General features: G+C 33.6%; 1 protein-coding gene across 3 annotated transcripts in view; it reads right to left on the minus strand.

Annotated features, from left to right (window-relative positions):
- Window positions 1-4,493: 4,493 nt before the first annotated feature.
- LOC106056795 (uncharacterized) overlaps window positions 4,494-23,932 on the minus strand; it is a 32,527-nt gene continuing 13,088 nt past the window's right edge. For all 3 annotated transcript variants that reach the window (XM_013213648.2, XM_056037715.1, XM_056037714.1), the window contains exon 5: window positions 4,494-22,839. In XM_013213648.2, the coding sequence (XP_013069102.2) occupies window positions 19,922-22,839 (2,918 nt within the window). In that variant the 3' untranslated portion in view covers window positions 4,494-19,921. The remainder of the gene's footprint in view (window positions 22,840-23,932) is intronic.

Consider the following 23,932-nt stretch of genomic DNA (forward strand, 5'->3'; position numbering starts at 1 on the left):
CTTCGGGAGCCTCTTCTAAGTTTGTATTTCACACAAACTATCAAACAAAAACTATATTAACTGTTATTTAATGGACTTTAAGTCAATAATGATTGGAGTCCATGACCAAAAAAGTTTTAATCTTTTCTTAGGGAAAATTAACGATGATTTATTTACGTTTCATGGGGACACAATGTGATGACGTCAACTGGGAGATTTCAAATGTTCAACTGTTCAGTCGACAGCATTAGTCACCGACCACACTAAGTAAAGGCGACTTGAAAATGTAATTGAGTGAGGGACAAGCATCGCAATTCTTCATACCCCCCCCCCCGACTTAACTTAGACGTCCTGGTTCCAGACCTTTCATTAAGAAATGAAGACACCCTTGGTTAGACTTCCTGCTTGGTGACAGGAAATAACGGCGGTTAGGGTTTGAACTCGAAACCATCGTAATAAAAGTTCAAAGTGCATTCCTTACATGCATTGCGTTAGTGTTGCCGCTCCTGTTCTCAAAAAAGTGTCTCTTTGCACTGATGTGGCCGCCCCTGTTCTCCAAAAAGTGTCTCATTGCACCGATGTGGCCCCCCCTGTTCTCCAAAAAGTGTCTCATTGCACCGATGTGTGGCCGCCCCTTTCTCCTAAAAGTGTCTCATGGCACCGATGTGGCCGCCCCTGTTCTCCAAAAAGTGTCTCATTGCACCGATGTGTGGCCGCCTCTTTCTCCTAAAAGTGTCTCATGGCACCGATGTTGCCGCCCCTGTTCTCTGAAAAGTGTCATGGCACCTATGTTGCCGCCCCTGAACACGCTGTTAATTTAAAAATATATAAATCGGAGAATCATGACAAAGCATACTCATCTTAAAGGTGTTATCGTGGCTGTGACCAGGCCATGGCGTCAGCAGTTTCACGGCTACTTTCTCCACTCCTGATCTTACACAAAAATAAGACTAATCATCTCCTGAGGTCACGAGCGTCAAACTATTTTTCACCAAGGGGCTACGTAAAATGATATGCTCAAATGTTCTTTAAACGACCCGGCGAAATAAAGCTTAACTACTGCCGTTTATTTTAAATCAAAGACTTTGCTTTAGTTTTTTTAATCCTCTCCCGAGCCACACCGATGGTGCGCATCAGAGCGCCATTCAACACAAGTAGTAGAGGACATGTTTAGACAGGAAGAAGGACTGGTGTAGATCCGGATAAAGTGATGGAAGTCTGGGCTGTCTTGACTCGAGAGAACCTCCTTTGTGCTATCTATGAACTGTGTTGAGGACCTGGGGCGGCACTGGGAAGTGTGTCGGTGGTCTGTATTGGTAGTTAGGTAGGAAAGGACTGGTGTCTCTTGAGATAGGACATTCTGGGACTTGATAGCTCCATGCCTGTTATTAGTGTTAGTGTTTGTAGTGTAAATAAATACCTAGTTTATTGTTACCGCCTGCCTTTTCGCTGAGTGCCTACCCTAGATTTACAACAATATGCTCAAATGTTCTTTAAAACGACCCGGAAAAATAAAGCTGAACTACTGCGGGTTTTTTTTTAATCAAAGACTTTGCTTTAGTTTCCGGAATACATTAAAATACAATAAAATGATGGCGCGATCTATTCAAAGTTTTGAATCTTGTAACTTTAGATGTGTATTGCCAGCAACCCAGCGATAAATAGAATATTTTGCCCGTTTGTCAACGCCATACCATCGTAGAAATATTCCTGGCCCTGGTATAGCACTCGCCTATGGCTGAAACCTGTAACTTCAGAGATTTCTAGTAATGCAGCTTACACCCTTAAAAAAATGGCCATTACAGTGTAGTGATTGGGGCCTCGCCTTATCGTGTATGAAAGGTAATATAAATCCTTTGCATTGTTAAGCTAGACCAATGGTTCTCTAACTTTCTTTTTATCCTATAGACCCCTGGGGGTCTATTTAGATCACTTTGGGAATAACTTAACTATTCTAATAGATTTTAGCTGATAACTTAATAATCAATATTAACAATTAATGATGACTAGTGTGTTTGTTTGTAAAATGTTTGATAAGTTTCGGATGTTCCTTCAGAGTTAAAGATAATTTACTTCCTAGTCCGAACCTCCCGCAGGACGACGGGGGATGGCAGTGGGCAGGGTTTGAACCCAGGAGCATCGAGAAGTCCGAACGACAGTCCAGCGCGCATACCGCTCGACCAGTCAGCCAATCCTATACTGTGATTCAGGTTAGTTTCCATCCTTTATGCACACTAATCATAACTAATGACACTGATCCATTAACAAACAACATACCACCATATATTTCTTTAAGTCTTCAGTAATTCAAGTTCATTTCAGCATACTCCAAGGAATCAGTCATAAAATGCCCGATATTATGGAGTTGTAGCCTACACAGTAATCAATAGTTCAACTGTTACTGAAGTTGCCTCATGGAGAGCGTGTCCAGTCATAAGCACATTCTATAATGTCTTTCTATTTCTCAACTGGATTTCTCTTAGCTGAGTAGATTTTCTGCAGATTTCCTCCCTTAGATATTTAAAATATAATGCCTACATACGGCAATCCCCGAAGCATCCGTTCTCATTCTAAAGCCAAATTTATTTATTATTTTTTTTTTTACTTTGAAAAATTATAAGTGTCAAACTAGATTTTTCGGAGTATGGTCAACGACCTAGTAATTCTTTCTCCAACGATATACAACGACTGACAAATTTCTAGGCAAGTCTTAGAGCCTTTTCGAGATTAGTGTCCAGGTTTTGCCCTCCCAGAAGGTTTTCGTTTCCACGATATGGACATAGGTATTGTAACAATAATTTTTTTAAAATTACTTTAAAAAAAAAAAGAGACATTACCTCTTGTTCATAACTTATAGAGCGATTCTTTTGTTCTTAATAACTAACAGTTTTGCAGCACCCAGTGCTATACCCTGGCAGAACATGCGACGCCGCTGACCCCAAACAGTATCGGCACTGCCGTTCCTTTGGATACATCAGCTGCGTGAAGGGGATGAACTGATGTGTGGGCGACATCATTCCAATCACAGCTGCCCAGGCATTCATCTCATTTCCATGAGATGATCCATAGCGGCTTCGCTACTGAGGGAGGCCAAAGTAACTAACGACTGCTAGCTTTGAAAAAAAGAAAAAGAACATTTTTACCCTGCCCCATTCTCCCCGCCCCCCTCCCGGGAAAAAATCCAAAACCGAATGAATAATCTACTACACTTTATAATTTTCTAATGATAGGCCTTTAGATCTAAACAAGAAGACGATGCGCAAAAAAATGTTCCTGAACATCATTACTGTATATATAATTTTCTACGTCGCCCAACCATGCGAGACACCACGCACGCACACTTTGATTGGACAGGCTACATGAGGTTCTATATAGGGGATATTAAATATACTAACATACAATATTTAATAAGCTTCTTAAGCCCTTGAATTCACTCTTATAATATTAGATCTACATCTATTATAATAGTATCTAGACTCTAAATCTAGATATATGTAGGCCTGCAAGCAAATTTTCTTATTTAAAACATAAATTTAGGTCGATTAGCTATTTTGATAGCTCCATTCATACTATTTTTATATTTTTACATTCACGCATTCCCTTTCTTATAACATTATTATTTCGTTTAATTGTTTCCAAAACACTCTCAGGGATTATATCAACGGTGATACGCAAAATAAGATCAGCGGGTATGGCTAGTTGATGTATTAATCTCTTGAAAAACTATAATGCCTGTCTACATACTGAAATATCTCGTTCCCTAGCCAAATTTAATTAATAGTAATTATTCTCTCAGCGATATAGGCCTAGATACATCGACTGTTAAATAGCTAGAGCCGAAATCTATTTCCAGGTTCCATCTATGAACATACGAGTTGAATAGAGGCATTGTAATAAATGACCATATGTCTATGTAAATGACACCAAAAAGCAAGTCAAACGTCTCTTATTTCATCGCCACATTAGTAACTACTAAAGCTAAAATTAGCGCATAAGGTTTTCAAATGGTTATCCCCCTTTTTTATTTTCCTTGTATACTAGATTTTTTTTTTTTTACAGACTACAAAATCAGACGAACTTACGAGGGAAAAGTTTGAATCTTTCAGTTATTCATTCATTACTTTCACTGTGGATTTATGATTTCAATTCATTTGTATTGAGTCCTATAGTAGTCTCTACTCATTCATACTACAATTCCAGTTAGTACTATTCCTTAGTCTCCTTTGAATGTTTGTTAAGTGAATTCTGTTCCAAGGATTCCATGTTGTCACTAGAATGACTCCCATAATGAGAACACAAGTATGACAATGGTATTAAACCATGAACTAGACAGTTTTAAATCTAGTCACATCATTTGAATGTTTGGAAAACAACTTTAATTTTTCTCTAATAGTCTGAAAATTGTAATTGAGAAACTATTTTCCAAAATTTGTAGATTTAGAAATAAAAAAAAACAAAATCAAATTAATTTAAACAACAACAAACAACAATAACAACAAAAGGAACACACAAGCTAAGCAAACAAATACTTTATTTATTAATACCAAAAACACTCAACAAATGACAATCAAAGAATAAAAACTGTTAATGTATAGAGATAGAGAGATGTTTGTATAAAGAACAGAAACAACAATCAGGTGCTCGGACTTGGAGCAGTTTAAACACAAAAATTTCTTTCATTCTTGTTGACACAAAAGTGAGTCTAAAAACTAAGTACAGTATTACAGAGCAGGGGGGCAAGCTAAAGTTTGCTTGGAAGCTTTTAGGAAGAAATTTAAAAAACAATGTATTGAACCAAACAGTACTAATTCATAGATAACAACTTTTTTTAAAGTCTTAATCTGTCAAAAATAGAGATAATTGAGTAATGTGGACTAACAAAGCTTGATTACAACTATGTCTCCTAAAGCATCAGTTTTGTTAGGCGTCAACTCAATGTTTTACATGTATCAAACACAACACTCTGACCAAACCCAAAAAAAATTAGTAGGAACATGGTTACTGTAAGAAAACTCAAGTCATCCACATAAAGACTACACAGTAGAACACAGAAATCTATGTAAATGTAAAAGAATAACTGACATTTGAGTGTCAGAGAATGACAAGAAACTGAACTGGGTTGAGTCTTCAAGCTACTGTACAATGTACTTTGGGTGGGTACCAGTAAAGAAGTTATCAAAAGTAACAAAAAGGCAATAACTCGGCATGTAGGTTTTAACAATACAGATTTAGTCTTTAGAAAAAATGTATTCAACATAATGACTACAACAGGTCAATGTACAACACATCATGCAAGCCATTCCGGGGCAATCACCACAGCCATTTTAAGTCATCACTTGATCATATCCAACCATCACAGGATCAACTTTGACCATTAACCGATTTATTTTAACCATCACCTGATCAACTTTGACCTTTGATTGACTTCTCCTGCCACTTCTCATTGGACACAAGAAAATGGGTGGGTGGGGGGCTAAAGCTGGAGGCAGCAAACATTTAGAGCACACACTACAAGATGAACAAGCTGCAGGTAATAAAGACACCTGGGCACTGTCCTCAACTGGACACTCTTGCCCAGTGTGTAACTAAGAGGTCCTCATCAACATACATCTACTAACAATAGGCCTATGAAACAGATGTGGGTTCAAAGACTCATTGCTGAACAGTAGATAATTCAAACAAAACAAAACAAAAAGACACATGGAATAAATTGGCAGTTTATGATGGTAACAATAAAATATTTGTTGTATTATAATGTTTGTTTGTTTGTTTACTTTCTGTAACAAATTGGGTGTAAAGTTAAAGAGTTAATAAAGTATTTTATCAGTCAACAAAAACATTGGATATATAATGGCATAATAAACCTGAGGCAAAGAGTGTGTGTAGGATTCTTTATAACAGCATCTACTTCACATTGGTTTTTAACAAAGGACAAAATACAAGATTTAGTCATTCAAATAATTCTAAGCAGCAGAACTTATTTCTTAATCTTTCGTATTATGACCATTTCTTCAATTATATCTCTGATTGACAACTTCATGATGACCTAGGATATTGTTTAAAATTAAAAAAAAAAAAAAAAAAAAAAAAAACAACCTTCTTTTCCTTAATTTTCAATTTCAATTTAGATGTTAAGAAAAAATTTGTTACATTTATATAGAGATAAAATTGAACATTAACAATAGTTTGATACTTAAAACATGGTCACAGCCCACACTGTTACAGTAGGGCATCCTGCCCTTTCTATGTAAGACAAGCATTTAAAGACTAAGGTGTTTAGCGAGATCAAATTGAAAAAAACAAAACAAAGTAGAGTGAAAAACATATAATTCGTGGTGACTAAACTCGACAGGGCTCAGCAGTGATCAACTTTGCCAACAGAAACTATTCGTTCTTTGATTCCATTAAAACAAAAACTATAACACATTGAGAACTTCAAGCCAAATGATAATTTGCATAAAGGATAATCAACACCTCAATGAAACAAACTTGTTTAGCATTGTAACCAGCAACAAATAGAACAAATTTGATGGCCAGTTCTATTTTGAGATGACTATGTAGCAGGAGAAAATAAAACATTCCCTGAAGTAGGATGACTCTTTAAGCAAAGATGAAACAAAAGATGGAATGGATTGGGGGGTAATTAGTTGATCTGTGTAAGGACTTTAGTTTGAATGCTGTAGAACTAGAGGTTGTTCAATTCTAGAGGCAAGAAGCTTTGTGGGACATCAACAGGTTTTGTTGGTGAATATATAATGTGGCTTGTAAGGCAGTACCATGTAACATTCCTGTGATATAATATAACACGTGTCTTTAGTATCAAGTTATCTGATGTATTCAATTCATTATACAGGCCCTAGCACTTAACAAAGAAATATATTTATAATTGACTTCAAAAGGTAGGCAAGCTTTGAATGCCACTTTGAAATAGATTTAGCTAGACTAATAAGGAATCAAAGGTTGCTGCAAGGTAGGTTTTTCTGAGTATTTTCTTTTAAAACTTTTTGTTTAACAAAGTAAACAAAACAAAAGAATACAATACAATTGCCAAAAAACTTACTTTAAAAATAGCACAATAAGACATGTAGATTTAGCACCTTGCGAACATCAAGCTCTGGTTATACAGTCACTATGATTTTAAAAAAAAAGGTCTGCCATTCCAAGTGATATTAAAAAAAAAAAAAGATAACAATGATATTGAGTGTGTTTTTTGTTGTTGTTTTTAAGTTCCCATACACAAAAATGTTTGAATAAAATTGATTCAAAAAGGGATAATTGCTAACTGTTGAACAGCAATGGGTGCAGCAACACATCAACATTGTATGGCATTAAGGTAACAGATCAACAAGGTTTTGGTACATACTTCCAACTGGAACAGTTTTTGTTTCTTTTGTACACATGGATGGTCAAATGGAATCACAAAAGACAGAAAAACAAAAAGGAGTGGGGACTGACTACAGCTCTATGACTTCATAGAAACCAGTGATCCTATTGGATACTGGAGGAGAAGAAGGTACTTAAGTCTTGATAGAAATCTTCTTGGGATTAGAAACAACTTTTTATTTTGTATAGCAGTAGATGGACAGAAAAGACCATGCTTATAGACTATGTATATAAAGTACAATGCAGCTCTAATTGTTAATTTTGTGTTAACACAAGAAGTACTCAGACTAACAATGTACTTTTCCTTTAAGAAATAATAATAATAATAATAATAATGGCAATGTCGATTCCAAAGATTAAAGATGACTGCATGACTAAGATTACTCCATAGTTGAATACCTATTCTAGTACAACTCAACTCAGACATGTCTTTAAGAACATTTTACTATCTACCATGAGCAAAAGGAATTTATTTTTAGAATAAAAAAAAAAAAAGGGGGGTCTGTGTGTTATCAGGATGATGAGCAATTCTGGAATAAATATACATGTACTCTGAGCTAGAAAACAAGGCAGGTAACCCCAACAAAATGGGTGCATGTAATGTAGTGTGAGTGCTCTTCCCTTTGTTATGAGATCATAATAACAGGGTATGAGGAAACTGTATAAAAGTGCTTTTCTGACTTTGCCATCATAAAAACAGGTGAGTTTATTTCATAAATAATTTAATTTTGTACATTTTTTTTTAGTACGAGTGATAATTTTTTATTTGTTGTTGTGAAATAAATAGGGAATGGAGTTATAACACAAACAAAACAAAAAAAAAGATTAAAATAAAAAAAAATCACTGCTTAAATTTACACTCATCTCCGGTGAGGTTGCATGTTTCTCATCCAATGCAAGTAAAAAAAAAATAAAAAAAATACATAAATAAAGAACAACAACTGTAAAACATAAGTCCACGCAAATATGGTAATAAAAATAAACAGAAAAGACAACAATTAACTCTCTTTTAAAAATTTGAAACAGCTGATTGAAGCTTGGCTAGACATGAAAGAACACAGGGCTGACAAATAAATACATGATCTATGGTTAGTAAGAATTGTGCACCCATCTGTTAGGACAATAAGAGAAGCAATAAAAATCTGAAAGTCAATAAATAATTATACACAGTGATTAAAAATTAACTCATAAATAAACATAGTATTAGTTTTTTTTTAAAAATGCAGAAAACTCAGATTGATAAATGGTATCATTTCTAGATTAAAACCTTCAATGACAGAAGATCTAGTTCAGGGGCTAGCAACCTTGTGACATGATCATTGTAAGCCAATAAGCCTGCCAAGTGAGTTGACTCAAAAAGTTGGTAGTTTGCCTTCAAACAAAGCCTACACTGTAGCACATGGAGATGGGTGGCTCACATCTGATCTACAGCTCAGAGGTAAAAAAATAATAAATACATCTACGTCTCAATACTTATCATATATCTCCTTACAGCCATGAACTCTCTTATTAATATTCAATCATAGTCATTACATTTTTTATGCATTCATTTTATTTTTTATTTTTTTATTTTTTTTTTGCATTTCGTGCATTTCAAAAACCTTTAAAAAAAAAAAAAGGTTCATCCTAGCAGTCAACAAAAATATATTTGGCAAGTATTAGAAATCATACACATACTACAAATACATAATGCTTTTTTTTTTTTTTTGTTTTTCTTTTCTTCTACTGGATTTGGAATAACGATGAATAGAAAACAAAGGGTTAGATAAAAAAAAATTGTGTATTTGAGATGATACAACAACATAATATGTAAATATAGATATAAATATAAAATGAATCATGTTTATCTGTAAAATGAAATAACTGAAAAAAAAAAAAAAAAGACACCAGAGTCAAATGTTTTAACGATGAGTAACACTAAAACTAAAATGGAATATACAGTTCATCAATAAATCCTACATATAGATTTCATGTGCTATTAACACATACCAATATCAAGCTTGGTGCTCTGTGCACTGGCAAAACTAGACTTCATCAAAACAGATTCAATCCTATTTCTGACTATAGTATTAATGTCATGTACTGGAACAAAATATAGAGCAGAGAACATATCTAGCAATATGGGAGGAGCTACTCCGAAACCCAGCACTATGTTTGACAAGCATCTCTTTGGAAGCCTCAACGGGTGAAAGCAGAACCACAGAAGAGAAGCATGATGCAAAGTTTGAACTTACACAGAAAACTAAAAAACAGCTAACAATATCAATGATACTTTGTACACTTATTAGATATGAACCTGTTCTAAACAACAAATTGACACACACACACAAAGGCAAGGAAGTGAGAGAAACATACATACATGGTGGTAACAATAAATACAATGCAGCATTACCCAGAGTTCAAGGAAAACAATTTCAAATCAAAAGTATTGACATTGTGTATGAATACAAATAAATAAAACACTTGTTTCATGACATCAATAAATAACAGAACAATATTTTCTTGTCAATAATTCAATATCCCCTTAATGCTAAACAATGATTGTAACTGCTTTTTTTTTTGTTTTTTTTTTGTGTTGTTCAACTCACAAGTCCCAAAGACAATTCTGTCAATGATTGTGTGCAAAACGTGGAGTTCAGTGACTTCCAGCTGTAGGGGGGCGTACAAGAAAATCCTCAACTATTTTAAAGAAACAACAGTTAATAAGCAAGTAGTAGATCTTAATCAATTAAGTACTGGAGATGTTTTTCTACTAGAGTATAACAGACAGGTCACTTTGAACATCTGTGTGGGCTTGACCAGATGACTGGTCTTCTTCAACAACTATCTTTCTCCAGTGACCAGATGTGATCCACTTACCCTATGTACTAGACTTAGTTTTCAGTTCAACACTAGCTTATTCTCTCCCTGGTATTAATTATTGAAATCAACAGAATACAAAATGACTAGACTAACCCAATGCTCTGTGTTTTACAACTAGTCACACCTGTCATCACATTACAAGACATTAACAAGGTAACAAGTAGGAATCATTTTTTTTTTTAAATTACAATTTTCAAGTTTAAGTCAATGAAATAAATAATTAGAAAATAATTTACACATTTTTAACCAGTTCTTATTTTAACATAATATATAATTATACATAACATATATAAAATATATATAAAAGCAACAAATAACACTTTAAATGCATATGTAGTTGATTATGATCTGACAGAAAAGATTGTTTGAATGACAGATTTGAATGGTGAAACAAAAATAGTTATGACACATTGTTACATAGCTTCTCTTACTGTGTTATTAAGGCAAACAAAATCAAATTAAAGTAACGCCAAATAAAAAAATGTATAAAAATTTATTAGTGGAAGGTAGTGAGAAGAGTGGGAGGGGACATGAAATGGAAACCATCAAAAACTATTTTCTTATGTTAAAACAAAGGTCTGAGCACCATCATTTGCATGGATAAACAGTATGTCTTGGTTAAACACTGCACACGACAAAAAGAACAAGGGGTGGTAGGTGTGAGTACCAAAAATACATTCATTGTGCCAACAACATTTTGCCCTTGGAAATACGAACAAAAAAAAAATCAACAACAATGAGGCTGAATGTCAACTAGAAGCTATTGAAAACATGGCTACAATGCAACGCTGCTGTATTATGTATAAGGTAGACATTTCACAAAACAAAACATAATAAATAAAAGGAATTATCATTTTTCTTGATATGAAATTAAGAGCAATCAAAGTTTAACAGATTGTCTTGGCCTAAGCCACATGCTTACAGTTTGCACAAGTTATTTGTATTCTTCCAATTACAAAGAAGAACAAAAAAAAAAAAAAAAAAAAAAAAAAAAAATTTTGTCCAGCTCAACTTAAAAATGTACAATCTCTGACAACAAGCAAAAAAAAATGTTCATTAATGTTGCACATCCTAAGACATCACAACCATTAAAATCATTTTGAATCTATAACCTGTGCCATAACAAGAAAAGGAGGGATTTCTATGCATTCTGATGATTATGGATTAATCTGAGCAATGCCTTACCAAAAAGACTACATTACTAACAATTTCAATTATAAGTAGTCAATATTATTCCTTGCAATAAAAAAACAACTGATAATCGGTTAACAAAGAAAAATGTCTAGTACAAGATAGTAAAATATTAATTATTTGTATTGGATGCATTTTAGATTGATGTTAACAATGCTTGAAAAAGATGTGCTCTATTTGAAATACCAATAATGGATTTAGTAGACTAAGAAGTACTCCCTTTAAGCATCTATTCATCTTTGTTCAAAGTCTTTGACTTAAATTGTATCTCCTCAGGGTAGAACTATTAAGTACATTAAGGGGAGGTATCCCTGAAAATCTTATTTTTGTTATTTCTGAAGCTAGGCCTTTGAAATTTGTTATGGTAACATATAATGATATTCTAAAATAAATAATGCTAAAAAAAAGTTTTTTGAATGATGGTTGCCATGGTAACGGCGGCCATATTGTTTATTGTATACAAATTAAAAGTCTGAATTTTATAAAAACTATTGATCAGAAATACATGAAATTGAATTAAAAGATAAGAAAAAAGGATCCTCTAAATTGATACAAAGTCAGAATTAAAGATCTAAGTATGTTAAATTTTTTACAAATTTTTGAATTTTTAGTATTTTTTAGACCTAAAAAAACAGGATAAATATTTATTAAAAATTCTTTAAAAAAAAAAGTAAATAAAATATTGAAAAAAAATCATTGTACGAGTAAAGCTAATGATGTTCTTAAGAAGTGTTTCAAATTTCATCAAAATCTATCAAGTAGTTTAGGAGAAATTCCTAGTAAAGCACAATGACATGTGCAAAAACTAACATTCTGAGAAAAATGAGTTTAAAGTATAAATTTTATTAAGATTTTGTCTCATAGACCTTACAAAAACATTTAAAAAACATGTTTTAGACACAGATTTAAGCAATAAAAATGATTGTAATGTAAAGAAAAATGATTGATCTACTTAATTATGTTATTAGTTAAAAATCGATATCCTAGACCTAAAACTCAATTTTCTCTAGGGATACCTCCCCTTAAGATGGAATATGGTCTTCACTTTTGCGAATAATGCTTCTGGAGGGACTGCAGTAAGAGAGAAAGGGTGTACCTGAACAGTTTAATGTGGTTTTGTTTTAGCTTCAGTAACAATTAACAAGTTTCAGCAATGACTATTAAGGCCACACATTTATTTTTTTCTTTAAATGTTAGCATCAGGCCTGAAGTTCTTAATTCATTTTAAAAATAAAAAGAGAATACACACTCAGACAAATGCACATTGAATTGTTCAAGTTTATTGTAACAGACAACATCCAACAAATAAATAATTTTATAAAATATAGTCATAAAAAATTTGTTCATGATTTCAACAAGAATGCATGACTCAGGAGTTAATTTATTTTACAACATTTGCTTTGGATAGAACAGACATAACTAGTCTTTTAAATACATTAGTAATCGGACTAGGACTAAAATACGGCAAGGTAAGAGTTTCACTTTGTGTACCTTAAAACAAAGAAAAAGAGGCACAAAAGAAAACTGGCCACTATAAATAGGATGGACATCTTTAACAATCTTGAATCAGTGTAGCTTTTACATATAAACAAAAGAGTTCTTAACATGCCTTACCCTTCTTGACAACAATTGAAACTAAAATACAACATCAAAAAAAAAAAAAAAAAAAAAAAATCTAGGTTAAACATCAATATATAATTATCTAAAACATCATTCATTTTTAGAAAAGTAAAGAAAATTCTGTTGACTAATTGGCAGGCCAAGGGCAAAAAAAAAGTCTTTCAACAAATACTAAGATACGGACAGTGTACACAGGATGAACTGAACAATGGTAGCACCTTAGAAATGTAATACTACTGCCTTCAATACATGAATTAACAGTTGGAGTTTGTCTTCAACTTAAAACATGACACACATAGATCTTTTTTCTATTCCCCTAAGTTTCATGTTAAGGTAAACAAAATTTTGTTTTGTGGGACAAAAGATTGAGAATCTGTATTATATCCACTAATTTTAGCACAAGTCATAACAAAAATTTGTTTTTAATAGATTCAAAGAAAATAAATAAAAAAACAACACAATGTTGATTTGCATTGAAATTGGTTATGAGGCTCAGATACAAGATGTAGTTGGTCTGAATGTTTAACATTAAATGCTTAATAAGCTTCATGTTCTTACAGCTTAGGAAATCAACATACGGAGTATTACAGAGACATTACCAACTGCAACAAGATGTTAACAGTTTTACTGCCCAGGAAGAAGAAAAAAACTAGTCTTCAAAAGAAAAAAAAAATACTGCTCATGAAAAAGTAAACAAAGAAAAAGCCAGAGTTTGAATTTACTCTTTCAAACTGTACTTTAAACACTATCTTACTATCAGAATCTGATGAGCCAACATATACACTCTAGAGAGAGCGATCTAACATGTTTGTCAAGATGAATCATGTACTGTGCATAATGTATGGTATTGGTATGGAATAGTTGGGTAATAGTGTTAACAAAGATAAAAATAATATCAATTTTCTTGGGCTGTTTACTTAAGTTTGACAGATGAATCAAATGAAGAGATCCATTCAATAATAATAATAAAAAAAAAAATAGGTATGGGGGTGTGAAAAATGGGAGTACTCAAATCAATTTGTGGAAAACTACTCCAAGAGATAACTTTCTCAAACCAATAAGAAACAGAATTTTAAAATACATCTACTGCTTGAAAAACTAGAAGTCTGATAGGAAAAGCAAAGCAATGGATTTCAAATGTGTTGTTTCTAAAATTTGATAATTCAGATCACATTGTGTGGTACAAATCACAGTTCAATTTGATTCCATTTTTACAATTAACATGTGCCAAATAAAATGTTTGAACGATCTTGATACTTTCTGACATTTCATTAGGGTATTCATTTCATTAAAACCAAGCCAGCTTTCAAGACTCTGCCTTACATTTTAAGTTAGAATGAAAGAAACAAAGCAGAACAAAAAAAAAACATTAAATGACCTGAGTATATATTACCATCACAATCAAGACTAGAAGTTCATCTTCAAACACAGAGAGCATGTACTATGGCCAAAACAAAATGTCCAATGTTAATATTTCCAGTTGGCTTTTTTGGATGATTTTTTTTCATTGAATTCATCTTGTAGTTGTTAATTAAAGCTCAGAATGATTGGATGTACATGTGGACATAAATTGCAGAAATAACACCTGGACAAAAGATTACTTCATCTAGCAAACAAACAAAAATATCAACAAATATAAATACATCATTAGACTTGTAAATTCTACTGAAAGAATACAAACAAAAAAAGTATTTAATAAAAAAAAAACTTGATGGATATTTTTTTAAATAATTTAAATGGAAAAAAGTCATGACCATTTGGCATTAGAAACAAAAAAGTTGGTCACAACTTGTAATGAAGTTGTGAATAATGTTTTTTTTTTTTTAGATATGGTGCTGAATAAGAAATTGAAAAGGTTGGCAACATTATTGTGTATCTAAGCTAAGAAATAAATTAACTGAGCTTTCTAGTACTTGAAATTGGCCATTGCATAACATGCTTTGTCGAAAGAAATGTTTTACTTAACAACTTTCAATTTAAGGATAGTTTCAATGTGACAAGTACTATCCATTCACAAACATAAGTGATTTTGTCCAGTACAGATTTAAAACAAAAACACTTGATACATACCAATATAATAAAGCTAAGTTTGTCATGTTGGCACCAGTAATAAAATATAACAATAATTAAAAACATTATGAATTCAGTGCGTTTAGCTGGATAATCATATCTCATTGTTGACATCTCATTTGGCAGTTTGTATTCAGTGTTGTTCTTGGCTAATCCTGGCAGCCAATGGAAACATAACCAGCCAAAAAACGTGTTTGAAAACAAATCATTCAGTACTGGTCAAAACATATTGCTTAACAAGGATTAGGAAACAGCACTTTGAGAGGAAATGTATCTTATAAATCTTAGAGCTGTTCTCTGCCATGAATGTAGAACAAAATGATACAAAGCTAACGTTTGAATGAAGCTATAGTTAGGTGCTCAATGATGTGCAATAACAAACGACACAAAGGTGACAGTTGCAAGTTAATAGAAGTAACAATATTGATTCCAATAATCTCTATGTTTGTGGCACAAAACAAGCAATGCAAATATATGTAATGTAGAGGGCCTTAAGCTGTTTTGTCTGATCTCAACAGGTTGTAAGAAACCATCCTGCAACCCTTCTTTTTGTGTTTGTTTCTTTCCCAAATCCAACATCAATTTCTAAATAACAAGCCTCATGAAAAGAACACATGCTCATCATAACAAGAGTTCATGCATGAAAATCTTAGAAGCTACCTACAGGAGAAAAAAAAACATAACACTACAAATCTAACTTGGATAGCTTTTAGGGCAAGAACATTTATGGACTCATTGAAAAATAAAACGGATTCAACCAAAATGGTGTTAGATAAAACTCGGAAGCATGCTGTGCTAATAAGGATGATGAAAAGATGAATGTTTAGTTATTGTAACAGTGGCAGCAGCAGTAGCAGCAACAACATAAACTGTAACAATCATTAATTCATCAAGGTAATAGTAGAAGTACTCAGTTTCGGAACATAAGAAAATGAGAATGTCTCAATGACAAATCTTCAAAAAGAAAAAAAAATACATTTTTCAAAGAAACCCAAGATAAACCTGTATACAAAAACAATTGAATTTCTTTTGGTTAAAAATTTTTCTTTATGAAAAAAAAAGTCTTACAAAAAGTTGTTAAAAATGTTAATGTGAAAATAGAATTGTTAAAAGCAGACATAATAACGGCCCCTAGAAGTGCATACGTGACAAGCTAGTGTAATACTGTATTCTTTTAGAATTTGCTGTTAAAACCTTGTTTTGGATGACAAACTAAATGCATATACCCAGGCACTTCTTCATTGGAATGATCCCATTTATTATGACTAAACAAAATGATGCCGAGAAATGACCAAATTAAAAAGAATGTAAAGAAATACAAATAAAATAGTTTTTATCGAATTAATTAAATGTCATAATGTTTAGCTAATGCCTCTCTCTATTTTGTATTTATTTCTGGAATATCAGTCTTACCCTTTTTATTGAAAGTTCAAAGCTCTAAATAACCAAAGGAAAAGTGAGGACTTGTCATGGCTGTAAAGCTTAAGCTTTCTTATAAACAAGAAATGTAACAAACAAAATGTGCATGTCAGAAAAATTATTGTGTGCCAGATTTAAACAAGATTTAAGGCCAGATATAAACACAAGTTGCACAACATAGCTTAGCAGTTGCCTTTTTTTTTTTTAAAGTTTAAAAAAAATTTTGATTTTGGCTACATAACAATTTTATCTTGAGTGGAAAATGAGAACAATATTTATAAAAAAAAAAAACAATTTCATGATGGACAGGCAGTAATAAGTATTTCTTTTTCTTTTTAAACAAATTAACAAGCAACATTGGAAGAACTTGTTCAACTAATAGATGTGTGAAAATGAGGGAGAGGGTTGGTGTGCAAGTAGAAATGGGAAGAGAAAAATGCAAAAGGACAGGAAAAATTGGGAAGTAAAAAAAAAAACCCCAGCTTTTAATATTAAACAAAAATATACATTTGACAAAACAATTGCATTGCATATTTCATTTGGGTTTTTTTTTTGGAAAAAAAAAACACTATTGCTAAACTGAGGAATTACAATGTTTAAACAAAACACATTGCACAACTAACACAATCATTGTTTTAGTCTAATCAAAGAGATATGGACTAAACAGCTCCCTTTCAAACTCTTCATTGAATTAACCGTGACTATGAACAAAACAAAGCCAACAATAAATATATCAAAAGTTGTGTGGAATAGATTCACCATTACAACACTGATTTAAAAAAAAAGAAGCCCTAAAAAAAATTATCCTACAATTTTTCCTTCCAAGCAGTTGCTTTGAGTGAGCTCTGACATTCACAGGATGATGTTGAGATGAAATGTTGTTGATCAATAAATAGAATCACACATGATGATGGCCAAAAAAAAAAACAAATAAAATGTAATCTATACTAGACACAGGTTATAAATAATAGTCATCTCTTTCCATATATATATATATATATAGACAGCATTCTGTCCAACTATTTATATTTATACACATACAAGTGAGTGTGCATGAGAAATCAAAGGGTGCGTATTTAGAGTCAAACACACACACTGCTTTATATGTATATAAATATAAATAAAATGTTAAAAATGTCCAAATATACATACATTAAAGAAATCATACAAAATATCAAAGATTTGTGAAGATCAGAAACTAACAATATTATTATGCAATTCTATCTCTACATTTGTAACAAGAAATATAGCAATCTAAAAAAAAACTGAACTAAAAATAGTTATACACTAAAGAAAAATCTGAGTCTATAAAACAGATAAAGAATGTCAATTTCCCAACCACGTTCACAGGGTTAAAAATTTGCTATCAGAAAAACATAACTGGAGAGACTATAAAAATTGTATTAAAAACTCCATAAATAGTTACCTTTAAAATTAAAATTAATGTCAGTGGGTCAAAATTAGGACAATCATTGGAGTGGGGAAAGAATGAAAACTTTAAACGCATTAGCTGGTTAGCAATACAGTTCAGCAAAAAAAACAAAAGAAAGAATGTACAGGAAAGAAATGACACCATCAAGAGAGAAGTCGAGAAAACTGTCCAACTATCATCTGCTTGACACAATCCAACACAGACAAGATGATCTCACTAAACAATGACCAGGTGGTCAGAGTGAACTAACAATAACATCAGGAAACAAAGTTGAAATATAGTTTTTCACAATATCGAGTACCACAGATAACTTAAAATTGTTTTTAACATTTGGCTATGTACAAACGAGTTCAACCTCTTTTTTTTTTTTTTTTTTTTCATAAAACTTTTAAAGAGTCGATTGCTCAGAAATTCGGTTGTTGTTCAGAAACACTTTTTAGATCAAACATTTAAAATAAAAAGAAAGAAAAATAAAGGGAAAAAAAAGATAACTTCTAAAAATTATTTAAAAAATAAAGCAATGTTGAACTAAGCAGTTGCTGAAAATTCAAGTTGAAACATAATTTATTGAGGAGGAATTCGTTCAACAGGTGCAATATGACAGAAAAGAAAATTAGTCAAACACTCTCAATAAATTATTGCACAGTCTGAAAAGAGTTTTCAAATAAGGGAAGGGAAGAGGGAGAAACAAAAACAGCTAATGTATAAATATATAAATATATATTTTGAACAATGAGATTTTGTTTGTGTTGTTAAAACTACTTCACAGATTTGCATGGATCATATCAACAAATTTCTGTTTCACAAAACTTTTAACAAAAAAAAAACAACTTCTTTTTCCAAAACAAGTTTTGTACAAATTATACAGGGGTAAATAAATAATACTGCTATCATTCTCTTTAACTAAACTCTAATAGGGACAATAATATCCTGATCAAGAAAATGGATGGTATACAGTAGACTACAATGTTAACAAATCTTTGGCAGACATTTTGTCATGTAACAGTCTTGACTAAAAAGCTTTATATCATTTTTTTTTATATTTCAACAAGAGGCCAGCAAAATTCAATGGTACATTAGTTAATATCTCTCAAAAAATTCTGTTCGAAAGTCATGCAGCTGTCAAGAAATCATCTGGTTTTTTTTTTTCTATTTGTCATACCTATATAAATATGTAGGTGTGGGATAACTAACTGAAATCAGTGCAACAATCTAGGTCATGTGGAGTTATCACTAGAAATGAGGTATCAACTGTCAGAGTAACAACACACAAAAAAAAGATTCTATAATTGATAAAAAAAAAATTTTTACATTTCAACAAACAGCTCTCTCTTACTTCTGCCTGACTTGGACACAACATCAAAAGATCAAAGATTGTATAAAAAACATGTCTTAATATAGTTAACAGATGGCCAACACAACCAGTTAACATCTAGTATCCATTTGTTGTTTTTTTTCACAGCTAACAAAAACATTTCTTCAAAATATCCAACAATTTAATTCTTGACACAAAGTTCATAAGAAAATAGTACAACAACTAGGTAACAATATTGATGTCTGAAAAAAATATTAAAAACAAAATTAGGATTATATCCACAACATTGATGAAAGAAAAATAATTTGAAAAAAAAAAACATTAAACAGTTGAGAAAACAATGGTCATATCAAAATGTGTTAATCATTGGGAGATAGAAAAAATAAGGGGGCATTTCTCAAACGAGGACCCTTAATGCTTTTAAAAATCTGAATCTGGTCCTTGCATTCATTACATGGCTGAATGTCAACAATTTAACAGGAGCTAGATCTTGTAATAGATGTCATTGTAAAAATCTCTTAACAACAAGCTGTATTATTCAACAAAAAAAAAACCAACAAAAAAAAAAAAAAAAAAAAAAAAAAAAAAACCAAGGCAATGTTAAAAAAATTGGAAAAAGAAACTGTCCAAATATCCATCTTTTGTGACATTTAGTAGTAGGTAGAGCCAGTGGATCCGCCACTGCCATTTCCGCGTCCTCCACGCCGGGGGTTGAGAACATGGCCAGGTCGACTAGTTGGAGGGGTGAGGGGGTGAGTGACATTTGGGTCGTAGTTGAAGAAATAGACACTACAATCTTTGGTGGTGAGCATCAACTCCAAGCTATTTGGGTGGACAGCCACATTGTGACACTGGGCCAGCTTGCTGACAGACTCAAATATATTCACCACTTGACCCTGGATATCAAACACTGTGATGTTGAAGGTGTTGTGGTTATCAGTGACCACAACCTGGTTCAGATAATTGATGGACACACCAATGGGGAAATAAGTGATGCTCTCATTGCCAATCTTGTACAGGAAGCGTGCATCGTAGTCAAATACTTGCACACAATGACCACGATTGTCACTGATGAAGATTTTCCCATCCTTGGCAGCAACATCGTTGGGGAATTCTAAATCTTTAGTGAGAGAATGGGAAACAATGAAGTTGCCATCCTGGTTGAACATGACAAGTTTCATCACTTTGCATTCCACCACAATGATAATGCCTTCCTCGTCAACAGTGACACCTCTGGGGTGCTGAAGGATGTTGCCGCCAAAACATCTGACAAATTCTCCTTCAATGGTAAAGATCTGTATGTCATGACTTGGTGGGCGCTCAGTTGCTATGATATTCTGTGTAATAGGACAAATTGCAACTCTGTTGGGGAAATACAGATAGCCTTCCTGTCTGGTAAAGCCTTTGTTGCGCATCCCATTACTTCTGTTCTCAGAGTCCTCTGCAACTGGAGGCAGATTAGGGGGTTGACCAATTGTGCGGACAAATTCGTGCTTGTTGTTGTAATACACTATTCGATGGTTATTGGTGTCACAAATAACATAGGATCCATCTTTAAGATATGCTTGACCACTTGGTTCTGTAAAGGCATATTCTGATCGACCATACTCGCCAAACATATGAATGTATGATGTCTTGGTGCGGCAGCGGTTCAAGTGAGGTATGAAGGTGCCATTCTTTCTGTCACGCTCGCTCACATTGTTCCAGGTGGAAATGGACATAGAATCAGGGGCTGCCGACCAGCGCTGGTAGTTGCAATCAGAGTTTTCTGCTGCACCACTTGCAGCATAGTCAGCTATGGGTCGGGTTCTAGTAAAATCATTCCTCTGGGTGCCGGGAGTCGGAGAAACTTTCTGCTCAATGTCATTCACCATATAGCTTATTGACATAAAATTTTGATTCAAGACAGTGTGAGACTCTTTGTAGTTGGGGTCAAACTTTATATCCACTTTGATGCCATCTGTGTCTTTTATTGTTTCGGCATAACCAGCTACACATCGCTTGTACTCATTCTCCATTGTAGGTAGCAATTTCAGGAGATCCAGTTTGGAACCACCTTCAAGTGTACGAGAATTGAACGAGGACACTGCTTCCAGCTCACGCTCAATACTCGAGATAATTTTTGCCCAACTAGTAACATGAGTTTCCATAGCATTGTGAGTCTTGTCCAACATCTCTAAAGCAGCTATTCTGTTTTGATCAACAACAGTCTTGCAGTAGTCTGAGTAGTCTTCAATTTGTTTTCTTAAGCCTCGCCTTTTATTGTCCATGGCCTGGAGGAGAACAGGTACTTTCTTCGTGATTTCCACCACATCCTTGTGCTTAATGCTTGCATCCTCATTCCAGGTCTTGAGCCTTTCAACAACAATGTAGTAGATCTCTTGTATGTCGTGGCTATTGTTGGCAGTTTCTGAGTGATGATGATCACCAACACATCTCTCACACATCATCAGCTCACAAGTGCAGCAGTATTTACTTAAGGGCTCTGTCATGTGCTTCTCACAAAGTGGCTTGTAGTCTCCATCAGCACACTTTCCAATTTTGGTGATGGGTGTCAGGCTGTGACCTTGAAAATGGTGAATGGTCTTGTGACCCTCCTTGCATTCAGCACAAAGGAAAGCCATGCAGGTTGTGCAGCAGGTAACAGCCTCCTGATCTCGGGTGCATCCAGTACAGCCAAAAGGAAAAACTTTTAGCTTCTCTCTCATGTACCTGGCTCCTTGGTAATCAAGAAGAATGTTGCAAGGACCATCCCTAGCTACTGTTTTCCTAGGACACTTGGGGCAGGTAATGGTTTTATCTGTGGGGCTAAACCTAGAGGCAATGCATGGGAAGCAGAAACTATGAAGACAATCCAAGGTATGAGGCCACTTCTTCTGTTTATTGCAGCCTTCGCAAATGATGTGCTTGGCCATCGACTCTGGCATGGTACCGGCATTGCCATGCCAAGGCTGTGTGGGTGGTGGTGGAAGGCTAAAATCTTGAGAGCCATAGGCTTGGTAATTTGAACCAGAGGGACCATAATAATCATTACCTTGTCTGTTGGAGGAGAAATATCCTGTAGAGTTGCCATAGCTTCCATTGACTCCAGAGTTGCTCAAGCCATAGGTACTCTGTGCAGAGGCAGAATTGAAGTTGGATAAATTAGAATTACTACCATACTGCACTGGAGCGCTATTGTAGTTACTCTGACCACCCGACAAACCAAAAGCACTCTGAGTTGGCTGGCTCTGAAACATACTGCTACCACTGGCTTTGTTGCTCATATTCTGGCTACCAGAGAACAATCCTGTACTATTAAAAAGGCTGTTTCCTTCACTGAGAATCTGATAGCTTAATGCAGGAACATAAGGTGACAGGGTGCCAATCGATCCAACATCATTGGCTGATGGTGTCAAACTGTCAAAGAAGTTGGGCAGGCCCAAGTGGTTGAGGTCTTGCTGCACGCTTGGACTCAGAAGGTTAGAACTGAATGGATCAGTGAATAATCGGCTCATGTCTGGTTCAGTTACAGAAGGCGTAAATGTACTGGAACTGTTGTTTGGGCCAATTATTGGTCTCCCTTGTCCTAAAATTTTAAAAAATTATCATATTAATATTTTGTGTTACTGGGTAATCAGTTTTATTTTAATTTCATCAATATTTATTAGCTTGTTAAACAAGCCAGTTATAGTTCTAGAAGACATGAATATTATGGATTGATTTGTGTATTGTCATTGACTATGAATTAATTATGCAAAATTTCAGCTTGATCTGAGGATGGAAAGTGGGAGACAAATCATGCTCAAACATTTTACCAGACAGAGTGTGTTGATATAAGCTTTGTAAAAAAAAAAAAAAATATTAAAATCTATCATGTCATTAAAATAAATTAAGAGTCAGGTTAAAACAGGAGTTTTTGTTAAGTTCTATTAATTTATGGGTCTGGGTAGACAGGAAGATTTGTACAACTAAGTTCAGTATGCCTACCAAAAAAACAACAACAACTCTTGGAAAAATTACATAAGAGATAAAACAAAACAAAAAATTAAACAATGACATCTTCTAACCAGTTTTTTTGCTGCTGAGCTGAAGGCTCTTTTGTATGAGGTGGAATAGGCTGAGAGATTATTAATGTTGGACAGTTATGCAAGTGTGGGAACTGTGTCTACAGTGGAGTATGGAATTTATTCTACTTAGGTGGAAATGTCCTTCTCTTAATGGGAGGATTATGTGAGGGTATTGTCAGATCAACAGTCTTTTAGTTTACTGGTATTACTTCAGTGATGAGCCTTTCTTTAACATTCTCATTACTTTATTTTATGGTGGATAATCAGAATGAATGTTAATAATGCCAAAAACTACTTCAGGATAATTGCAACAGAAACACTACATTACAGTACAAATGAAGATGTTCTTAATTAATAAATTAACTATTGGTAAAAGGTGAAAAAGGTGGTATAAGTTGAATTAGTAAGTCCCCTTTATTGTTAGTAGAAGGAAAAGTTTGTAAATAACTATAAATAGCTAACAAAAAACTATTTTCATAAGCAGCCTCCCTGGCACAGTGGTTACAGTATTAGCTTGAGGAGGCCTTACCCCTTAAGTTCAAATGCAGGTCGTTCACTTTTTCAAAAAAAAATTACATTTAAAAAGTTATCATTTAGATACCCACTTCTTCC

This window comes from Biomphalaria glabrata, chromosome 8 (assembly GCF_947242115.1).
Source record: "Biomphalaria glabrata chromosome 8, xgBioGlab47.1, whole genome shotgun sequence".
NCBI classification, from domain to species: Eukaryota; Metazoa; Mollusca; class Gastropoda; family Planorbidae; genus Biomphalaria; species Biomphalaria glabrata.